The sequence below is a fragment of the Conger conger genome, chromosome 11 (genome assembly GCF_963514075.1).
Source record: "Conger conger chromosome 11, fConCon1.1, whole genome shotgun sequence".
In the NCBI taxonomy this organism is placed as follows: Eukaryota; Metazoa; Chordata; class Actinopteri; order Anguilliformes; family Congridae; genus Conger; species Conger conger.
In genome coordinates this window covers 35,892,667-35,904,045 of record NC_083770.1, presented here as the reverse complement: position 1 = coordinate 35,904,045, position 11,379 = coordinate 35,892,667, and the positions used below count along the sequence as shown (strand labels likewise).

At 39.9% G+C, this 11,379-nt stretch overlaps 1 protein-coding gene across 2 annotated transcripts; it reads left to right on the top strand.

The window, feature by feature from the left end:
• The first annotated feature begins 31 nt into the window (after positions 1-31).
• LOC133140035 (P2Y purinoceptor 2) lies at positions 32-9,171 on the top strand. 2 transcript variants are annotated; one of them, XM_061259554.1, is made up of 4 exons: positions 32-479; positions 1,205-4,049; positions 6,932-6,982; positions 7,487-9,171. In XM_061259554.1, the coding sequence occupies exon 4, from the start codon at positions 7,535-7,537 to the stop codon at positions 8,603-8,605; it is 1,071 nt and encodes a 356-aa protein (XP_061115538.1). In that variant the 5' UTR covers positions 32-479; positions 1,205-4,049; positions 6,932-6,982; positions 7,487-7,534; the 3' UTR covers positions 8,606-9,171. The 2 variants fall into 2 exon arrangements, with proteins under 2 accessions (XP_061115538.1, XP_061115539.1); XM_061259555.1 differs by lacking the exon at positions 6,932-6,982.
• Positions 9,172-11,379: the final 2,208 nt, after the last annotated feature.

Below are 11,379 nucleotides of genomic sequence, written 5' to 3'. Positions count from 1 at the left end.
ATTTATGTCAATTTAAAAGAACGATTCGTGTTGGAGGATATTACGTGATAATGATAAGCAGCTCTCGTGACTGCTTTATTTATTAGTTTCTTTGCGTAATTTACAATTCCCGATTCAGTTTGTGCATTTACATTTTAGTGAATACGGTAGGTATACTCGAAAAATATGTCCTGCAGTTCTGGACAACGAGGGACCGCGCCCGCTCCCCATAAAAAATAAGCGACGAAGCGCAGTTCATCCCACGCTTTCTCAGAATTCACTGCCCTTCTATTCATCTGCTTTCAACCTCTCTCCTTCGTTGCTTTTCTCTGTTCTTTTTCAATGCCTTCACAACCCGTCACCACACAAAGAATGGACCCCACGATTCTCATCTTTTTACTTTACGTAATGATAGCCCATGAGCTGGTTTGCGGCTGGATGCAGTATCGAAGACAAGCAGCAAAGCCCCGAAAACGTCACTGCCCAGTGTGGAGCTCGAGGTGGGTATTAGGATAAATGTTGATACCTGGGTGGTGAGGCGCAGGGCACGTGTTCATATTTGTAGAATTGTGTTGTGCCGTAAATGACTGTACAATTTGTGATAGATTAGTCTTTATGGGTTTTCCACCTTGTTTGTTAATTTAGGAAAATCTACATCAGTGCATTCCTCTGTATGTGCGCATGCATGCATGTGGGTCTGACTGTGTGTATGTGAGTGTACAGTTTGCCTGTAAATTAGCACCTAAATGTGTGAAGCATGCATATCTATGTGTGTAGGTCTACATAAACGCACCTGTGCACACGGTGGGTTGATCACTGCAGAAATTATGAAACTAAATCACTAGTAAATCATTTTAAGTTAAATTGTTGCATTTGGTTTGATATACACTCAGTGAGAACTTTATTGTAATGTTTGCTTATTTGCGTTACTGTCACCTTCCTGTCAGCTTTGACCAGTCTGGCCCTTCTCATTCATTGCATGGTCAAATCACTTAGATCACATTTCTTCCCATTCTGACATTTGGTCTGAAAAACAGTTTAAACTCTTGACCATGTCTGCATGCTTTTATGCATTTACTTACTGCTGCATGACTGGCTGATTCAATATTTGCATTAACAAGCTGGTGTACAGGTCTACCGAATAAAGTGTATGTCACTGCATAGTTTTGATTTAATGAATGATGGGAATGATGCTGACAACCAATCCCACCCAACCCTCCTGCAGCATCCGGGCCTGCCATGGGACGTTTCGGGTCAGCAGCCAGCCGGTGAGATCGGAACGGTTCAGAGACTGGAGGAAGAGTGGCAGGATTGTCAGAAAGGCCTGAGAGACGCAGTGATGAGGAAAAAGATACAGCAGGAACCTTTATGAGAACAGGACCTCTCCTGTGCTGGTTTTCTGTGTGATGATACTGAACAGTTCTGCTCCCTCCCACTTTTTCTGCTCTGAATCAGCATCAAGATGAGAGAGTCATGTGGGGGAGACCTTGGTTTGAGGTGACAATCTTGTCTATTTTAGAAAGCAGGAAATGAGCTAAAATGTAGGTGGCAAAGAGTAACCACAGCATTGGAAGCCACACTTCCATTTCCAGGGGATGACATTGTCCATTGTATTCAGTCAGGAAGGTACTCTGATAATTATGTATTCAGGGTGTGAAGTTTTTGGTTTTGTGACATTCTGTGATGCACCTTTTTGTTGTTGCTGTGGAGAAGTTAGGAGGTCAGTAAATGCAGAAAGCAGAGTTTCGAAAATGTTTTAAATGCCACAGTTTGTGGTGTGAGTTACTGCTGATGGGTTGGTTTGTTAGTTTGGTTTTCATTGAGGCAATCAAGGCTACCATATTAAATTCACTTGAATGAAGGTACTAATGGTTGGATTAAACATAATTAAGTAAATGTTTAATAAAGGGTTTTCATTGATCAGTTAAAATGCAAAAAAATGTATTTCATTTTACAGACCACGACTCATAGGCAATGGTATTAATGTGCACTCACTGAGCACTTTATTACATACTTATTCATGCGATTATCTATTATCAGTTCATGTTCACAATAACCATCAAAATAGGGAAAAAATGTGATCTGAGAGATTTTGACTGTGGAATGATTGTTGGTGTCAGACAGGGTGGTTTGAGTATCTCAGAAACTGCTGATCTCCTGGAATTTGCATTCACAAGTTTGCAGAGAAGAACGAAAAAAAACCATCCAGTAAGCAGCAGTTCTGTGAGCAGAAATGCCTTGTTAATGAGAAAGGTTCGAGTAGAAAGTCCAGACTGGTCAAAACTGACAGAAAGGTTACAGTAGCACAAATAACTACATTACAACAGTGGTATGCAGAAGAGCATCTCTGAACACACATCAACCCTCTAAGCGGATAGGCTACAGTAGCAGAAGACTTAATAAGTCTCAAAAATAAGTCTAATGAATACCCAATAAAGAATGTATATTCAAAGACAAGTTTAGAGAAGTCAGATCCGATACATGACATACTTAAAGGTTGGTTTCTATTCTCGGTCATCAGTTCTCTGAAAAGGTTCAGACACTCCTGTTTGTATTTTATGAAAGTACACATTGACATGTTTCCTTATATCTGATATTCAGAAGGTAGATAGTTTGTTTATTTGTGGATGTGGAGAACATGTTGTTATGTATTAAATAATGAATATTAATGTCAGTGGTGGTCTGTTACTGTATGTGAAAAATGTCTGTACTGTCATGGTGACTGTATGCTAATGCTGTGGGTTTCACAGTGATATTGACATATTGCATGTTCAGAGATGGTCTTCTGCATACCATTCTTGTAATGTGTGGTTATTTGCATTACTGTTACCTTCCTGTAGCTTTGACCAGTCTGGGCCTTCTCCACTGACCTCTATCATTAACAAGGCATTTTTGCCTTCAGAACTGCTTCCCACTGTATGTTTTTTTATTTATGTTTTTTTATTTTTATTTTTTTATTTTTTATTCTCTGCAAGATCTCAAGACTGTTGTGTGTGAAAATCCCAAGTGATCAGCTGATACTCAAACCACCCTGTCTGGCACCAACAATCATCCCATGGTCAAAGTCACTTCGATCACATTTCTTCCCCATTCTGACATTTTGTCTGAAAAAGACCTGAACCTCTTGACCATGCTTTTATGTATTTAGATGCTGCCACATGATTGGCTGATTAAATATTTACATTAGGAACCTGGTGTACGGGTCTACCTAATAAAGTGCTCACTAAGTGTATAGCCGTACAGTGATATCAGTGCAGTATGAAGGACTGTCACTTCAGACAGGAAAGACATTGGTGAAAGAGTTTAAAGTGCAGACTGTCAGTTTTAATGTGTCAGTTTTAATCTAACAAACACATCTGTGCATTTAGTAATGTTGTACATTGTGTGGATGAGGCGCCATTGTGGCAGCTGGGAAGTTTTAGTACTTGATGGAACGTTGTATTGTATCAATTTCTTCTCTCTTACTCTTGATGGTGTTATTCTGTGGCTTTCTATTTTTCCTTTTGAAAATCAGCAATTAAGCTTCAATTCCGTTCTCAGTTTCTCTTTCAGGTCAAGTCATGCTTTCAGTACCTGTCTCCATGCTTTTTTCTATGATATTGTATTTTTGGAGTTGTATATTTTATAATTTGGTGGTTTGTTTTGTACTTACAGTATGTTCATTGTAACATTGTTCTGCAGCTCATAGTGTATGGCTGTAATTACCAAACATGGAGCTCCACAGTGAGAAATCCTTCAACTTTCATAATGGTCTCTGTGCAGGTCTTTTTTCATTGCTGTTTAAAGATTGGGAAATGAAACAGTTGTTTTAATAACCTCCAGTCTTCTGCTATGTTTTTCTTCTGGGTTTTTAAAAACCTTTTTATTTACAGGGACTGCATGTAAGTGTGTTTTTGTGAAAGATGTCTGTTCCTTGTTCATGTAACAGTGCTACAGTGTGGTCGGGTGACGAGTGCTTGCTGTATGCGGAGCTTGCATACGCACACGCAGCAGGTCACACATTTTCAACATCTCGTTGAGAGTGAGATCTTCATCATTCAGTGGAGGAAAGCTTTGTTGAGCTGAGACCAGTAAGTATTAAAAATGGCACCTAATAATAATTTAATCATGCAACTTGCATACAATCTATATTTACTGGTGTTCTGCACCCTGCAATAGAAAATCTATTTGATTTGAAGCATTATATCTGTGTATATATGTGTATAGCCATTTTCTATAGGTCATCAGTCTCTCGAGTCTCAACTCAATTGTTGTTGAGTACAATGGATTGTGTACTTAATTAAATGTAAAGTAAATTATGTTGCTATGTTTAGTTTTTTGCCTATGTTCAGTGTATCACAATGACATGCACTCACACATTATTAGCTGGCTAACTGCTCCCTCATTTTAACTCTAATAATCTGAAATAATCAATATTTAGTCAGTAAATGCAATTTAAATGACTTTTAAAGAATGTCTTCTGCTGATCTTGATGCGAGTTTAAAGCAAATATAGGCATACAAAATGATCCCATCACCAAAAGATTTCAGAATACAAGGGGATGGTGATGATGATTATTAATATTATTTATTCAATTACTTTCATCCTAGAATGAAAGAATTATGGTCAATATAGTCTGTATGGTAAATATAGTATCGCAATCTATTAGAAAAGACGGAAACCTAGTGTGTAAATACATTGCAATGTAATATAATGTGTGTTTGTGCCCAGTGTTTCTGGGCAATCTAATAGCACAAAAATGAAGCAACATCATTTTTCAGATTATACTGGAAATTATACTTAAAAATCAATTTCCTTAGTTGACTAATAAGTGTAGTTTTGTGAATTTCTGTTCCTCATCTCACAAGTCTATTTATAATTGCAACAGCCACTCCCTGTGAATGTCACTGATGAGCGCTGGTATGAGTTCTTGATCAAATGGCAAATGAGTACCAGGGTAATGAAGCTGTCTGAACCCTCCTGCTTTATATAAACTCTGTATCCACTTGTATTACTGAAAAGGGTACTTAGTAATAGTGTTCAGTATGTCTGTCTATAGGTTTGGCTAAAGCTGCTGTTTGTATTGGTGCTTCTGAGTGTACACTCACTGAGCACTTTTAGGAACACTATACTAATACTGGGTGGATTCCACAAGATTCCACAAGATGTTGAAAACATTCTTTGAGATTCTGTTCCATGACATGATTGCATCATGCAATTTCTGTAGATTTGTCAGCTGCACATTCATGCTGTGAATCTTATATTCTACCACATCTGAAAGGTGTTCTATTGGAATCAGGTCCGGTGACTGGGAAGGCCAATTAAGAATATTGGACTCATTGTCATGTTCATGAAACCAGTTTGAGACCACTTTTGCTTTGTGGCATGGTGCATTATCCTGCTGGAAGGAGCCATTAGAAGATGGCTACATTGTGGCCATGAAAGGATGCACATGGTCAGCAACAATACTGAAATAGGCTGTGGCATTCAAGCGATGATTAATTGTTATTAATGGGCCCAAAGTGTGCCAAGAAAACATTCCCCACAACTTTACACCACCGCCACCAGCCTGGACTGTTGACACAAGGTTGGTTCCAAGGATTCATGCTGTTGGCGCCATTCTGACATTACAATCTGTATGCCTCCGCAGAAATCGAGATTCATCAGAGATGCATTCATTCTGAGATGCTTTTCTGCTCACCATAATTGCACAGAGTGGTTATCTGAGTTACCGTAGCCTCTCTGTCAGCTTGAAGCAGTAGGGCCATTCTCTGTTGACCTCTCTCATCAACAAGACGTTTCCGAATGCAGAAATGCTGCTCACTGCTTTTTGTTTTTCGCACCATTCTGAATAAACTCTAGACGCTGTTGTATGTGAAATCCCAGGAGAACAAACCAGCCTGTCTGGCACCAACAATCATGCTATGGTCGAAATTACTGGATCACATGTTTTCCTCATTCTCATGGTTGATGTGAACAGTACCTGAAGCTCCTGACCGATATCTGCATGCCTTTATGTATTGCACTGCTGCCACGATTGGCTGATTTGATAATGACATGAATAAGTAGGTGTACAGGTATCTAATAAAGTGCTCTGTGAGTGTAAATAAGGCTGTAGTTGTACTCTCCTCATTTCTCATTTCCTATCCTCACAATCTAAGGGATCAACTCTTAAATCATCTATCTTCTCAGTGCAATACTTTTACATTTTACATGTTATTTAACTGACACTTTTATCCAAAGTTCATTGGACCAAGCAGCAGCCAATCCCCCCTGGTGCAATGTGGGGTTAAGGACCCAACAGCTGTGCAGATTTTAGGACTGTATAGGATCAATGGTCCGCCATATTATTATGTTTTGCCAAAAAAGAAAGAATGACAGTCTCAGTCGTCCTTTGTTCTTGTTAATACTATTGGCCATACATCCGACGGAACCCACCTACAGTACCATATATACTGTATCATAACAGACACCTTCATTGAGGATAGTTGTCTGAAGTTAGGTGCTTTTCTTAAATCCAACGTGGCACACTCATGAGCCCTCCATACTAAAAAAGTAAAAGAAGTTCATGATAGGAATCCTGGTACTTAAATACGTGACCTCAAATTACAAAAAGTAATTGTGCCTCAGAAATGACTTTTCAATGAAAGAACCTGCAATTGTACTGCAATTTTGTGTGCCTCCTCAAGATATTTCCAGGATTATCTTCTGTGTATGCAGAAATTTCTCTTACAGCTGTTTCATGTTGGTACTGTTCCTTCAAAATGTCTGCTTTCTGTATCATTCTTATGCAGCTAGCTTCTCTGCCATCAAAACCTTACCTGTTGGTAAGGTTCCCTCAAAACTGCTACACTGATACTTCTTATTGTTGTTTCCTGTTGGACCTCCGCCCTTTGTACTTCAACCTTTTGTTGCTGTTACAGTACATGTTAGTATTCCTTCCTCAATACTGCTGTTCTATTTTTAATTGCAGTTTCTATTTGAATCTCATCCTGAAGACCATTTGATACATTTGTTTACTCAGGTAGGCAAGCCTATCTAAGGTTTTACTTAAGACTGTACTTGAGCAAACTCTACTGTTTTGGGCACCAAGCTTTTGGTGTGCTACTTTTTCAAAAGATTCATGAACCACACACTCTAAGGTTCAAAGGAGGTTCAATCGATGTTTTCTCCAAATAGTGTTTCATGCTGAAGACTCTCTGCCTTAATCTGCTTGATAAGGTGCTCCTTTCCAACAGTAATTATGTTAGGTCCAGTTCAAAATGTCTTATCTGCTATATACAGTATTTCAGGGAAAGGATGTGGTGGTATCTGTGGGTCCACTGTAACATAGGGATCAGGGCTTTGCTTCAAAGTTAATGGGCTCAATCTCTAATATTATATTATATTTTTTATTGTGAGAGCTATGCATGGTTAAATGGCCTGGTTCAAACTCAGGCCTCAGCTTTACCATGGGAACCTCATTATACTATATACTATATACAGGGCATCATTATACTATAACCTAACATCCTCTGTTTCCTTTAAGGTGACCAGACCTGTTTTGATATCCTCCAAGCTTAACGTGTTCCAGAAGATGAATGGCACGCTGTCCCCTTCCATCTTTCCCATCAACCACAGCCTGTCAGCGCCCTGCGAGCCGGGGCCACAGCACATCTCCATCACCGTCCTTGTCTGCCTGCTCGGCCTGGGCGGGGCGCTGCTCAACAGCTTCAGCCTGTGGGTTTTCTGCTTCCGCATGAAAACCTGGAGCGCCGGCACCATCCTGCAGTTCCACCTGGGCCTGAGCGATGCCATGGCCACCCCCGCCATCCCGCTGATGGCCACGAGCTTCGCCATGGGCAGCTGCTGGCCCTTCAGGCAGTTCGTCTGCCAGCTGAAGATCGCTCTGCTCGGCATGCACTTCTACGGAAGTGTGGTGTTCCTCACCCTCATCAGCGTCCATCGCTACGTGGCTGTGGTCCGCCACAAAAGCAACTCTGCTATGAAGCGGGTGGGCTTCATTCACAAGGTGTGCGGGGCTGTCTGGCTCTTTCTGCTGGTGCAGGGCATGTCCTGCTTTGTCTTCCTGGGCACCAGCCAGGTGGGTAACTGCACCCAGTGCCTGAACATTCACCAGGGCGAGTACATCGACGCCTACTTCGCCATCAACTTCGTCCTGCTCTTCTTCGCTTTCCTGCTGCCCTTCTCCATAGCTGCAGTCTGCTACTGCCGCCTGGCCAGCTCTGTGTCGCGCATCAATGCCAACTCCGCCAAGGGCCAAGCCATCAAGGCCAGGTCACTCAAGATGGTGGCTGTCTGCCTTCTGATATTTGCTGTGTGCTTTGCCCCTCTCAACGTTACCCGGACTGTGGGCGTGATGATAAAGAAATACTACCCTGAGCAATGTAGGCTCCTCCTGAAGGTGGAGACAACCTATTATATTGCGTGGATCCTGGCCTGTGCCAACTCCTGCTTTGACCCATTGCTCTATTGCTTCGGCTCTCCGGACTTCAACAGAGCTGTGCGCTCCTCCCTCAAGTGGCTGGGGCACAGATTTCAAGAGGCCAGCTCCAACAATGAGCAGGACAGTCTAGAGCTCCCCACCAGGACTGCCCACTCCATCACCTTTCTGGACAAGGAAGCACCATCCAACACTAGCAAGTGAAGTCTCTGAGACATACTTGTGTGGCTGATGTGGCTACTGGGTGGCTTGTCCTGTTAAGGCTCTGTTCCGATGTGTACATTCACCCCACGCTGTGCTATCTAATCAGGACTGACCTAGTGCTGACTGCTGCAAGCAGGACAGTGTAAAATTACCGTAAAATGTCCTCCTCCTGTTGATTATGTGCCTACAGTCAGGCTGTGCCAGCCATGTCTGCAGTGCTCTCCTTCAACATGATGGCTGTGTAGTCCTGTAAAGTCCATGCTGCCAGCCTGTTCTCACTGCGGCCTGCCAGATTAATTCCAGGATATGACTCTCCTGAATTGACGGAGGAGGTTGCAATAATGTAATTTCCCAACAGTTAGACATTCCTAATTATGACATTAGCAGAAGATACTAGTTAAGGTAGTTAAAAAAAAATCTAAATGTTAAAGCTTACAATCGCAACCCAACCTATAACTTTATTTAATCAACAAGGAGCAGTTGTCACATGCCAATCTGACTTTTTTAATGCTGTATATATATATGTAGAGCCACTGTGTCCTAAGAATTAAAGGAAACTAATTTTAGTACAGGGCTGACTTTAACCTCTGTCTGTGAAATTGGACTTCAAAGTTTTAACATGTGCAAATGGTGTTAGCACTAGCATCACCAATATTTATATAAACTTTACTAGTCAGGGAAGTGGTTTGCATGAACACATGCAACAAAATGAGTGAATCTGGCCTTTGGGTGTTTGTACTGCGTAAAATATGTTTTTTAAGTTAAATAAGTATTTTAATTGTATTTATTTAAAACTATGTACAGGATATGAGGTAAAAACTTAAAACCCTGGGAAATTAAAGAAAATTAGTACTGTATATTCAAAGCAGAGGCTACAAAGTAGTCTTGTTCCAGAATAAATTCTGACCAGGCCTAATTGCCTATAATTATGGCTAGCATGGCTGCAAGAGGAGACCACACTGATGTTGAGAAGGTGATGATTGTCAGGGCCTCTCTCCTGATAATTCAAAAGCAATTGTGTCCAAGTAAATTAAAGGTCATACCAGTACAGAACTCCAAGAGAAATGACACTGAAACACACACATCTGCACACTGAAACAATGTATGGTCCAGGAACATTCACTTAATGCATGGACAATTTAAAACAGAGCACCAAGACTCTTTTTCAAACAGACTAGCAGTTGTCAAAGGGGAAGGGTCAGAATGAAAGTGCTTTCAAAGCAGAACTGAACACATTCGGAAAGTCTTATTTTGCATTTCTACTAGAGGAAGCAAAGATCTCAAAAGACTGTGGACCCACTGATGGCTGCCCTTAAATTTGTGGTCAGAACCACAAACTCACTGTTACACCCACTCACCTAATCTGACAAACAAAACAAAAGCTCAAAGATGAATCTGTGTACAGTAAATGCACTTTTACTTTTTTTTTTACATAATATTATTGGCTTGTGTCAAATGCAACTAATTAAGGTCCAAACTGAATCAATACAATCCTTTACAGAATTATACATTTCTTACAGAATGAAATTTATCTTTGTAGCAGGCACAGTAATTCAGAAGAGTAATATCAAAGTCTGCTGCAAGTGACAAATTTGCGCCTCAGGCACAATTGAAAACTGTTCTTGTGAAACAAAAGTGTGTGTTTGCAAAACAATGAAAGTTCAATAATTCATCCAAGTCCAAGTAAATTGAAAACAATAAATAATTTGTTGGATATTGCAGCAGGATTATTTTCTTTTTTGTTAAATTAAATTAGCATGAATATTGTACACTTTGTCACTGGCCAGTATTCAATGAATATTTGGCCTTCACTTTGAACTCTGATTAGACACAAGTATGAGTACAAGCATTTCTTTGCAAACTCTGATGGACAAGTTAGTTAGTTACTGCTGAAGTTTCCAAATGTTGGTTATCAACTTTTCAAAACACCAGTAGATGGCAGCACACACTGCCTTAATTCGGAAAGTGGCTACAACAATGGGAAATTCAAGATGAAGTCCTGAGAATATATATTTTTTTTTATTCTGGTGACAAATGCTGAATTTAAAAAATATATATATCGTATCAAAGTTTTTTTTTCAGATATTTTATACTGCATCAAAAGCATATCCAGTTCAATCAGATGAAACAATATTCCCAAAAAGATTGATATAGAGCATACTTGTATTCACTGGATACATTTTAAGATGATAAAAGAGATCTACCATGGTTCTACATGTTCAAAGAATGGATCCAGTTTTGAACTCCTAGAAACTCTTTTGAAAATATTGAAGAGGTGCAAAGAAATTAATTAATGCGTTACTCTTACATATGTGATTACAGGAATGGCAAAAAAAAAAAAAAAAAAAAAAATTTCACTTGTAACAAGCATTAAAGCTGAGGCGCATTAACTTCAGTCAAATACTGCAACGTTATTGTGTGCAATTACTGCCAAATAAAAGTATTATGGTGCCTACGTTGCTTTGTCAACCAACAATGGACAAATAATCTGCAGCAACTTCAAAAATGTTTGAAGAAAAACCAGGGAAAAACAAAGAATATTTCACTATTTCACCTTTTTTGCCATTTTGGTATTACCAAGAAGGAGATTTTAGTGTACAGTAAACTTGTGTTCTAAAGAGATTGAAATACCCTATATTCCTCCTCCATTTTTCATCATTCCTTAATCAAATCTCAGCTAGAGAAACAGTTTCTTTAAGCATACAGATTATTTGCTGATGCAAATTGCCTCGAAAACAGGAGAGTTGAGGCATGCAATCTTTACTTACAGTCGC

Coding starts and splice junctions, on each gene's coding strand:
- LOC133140035 (XM_061259555.1), top strand. CDS start 7,535: ATGAATGGCACGCTGTCCCCTTCCATCTTTCCCATCAACCACAGCCTG.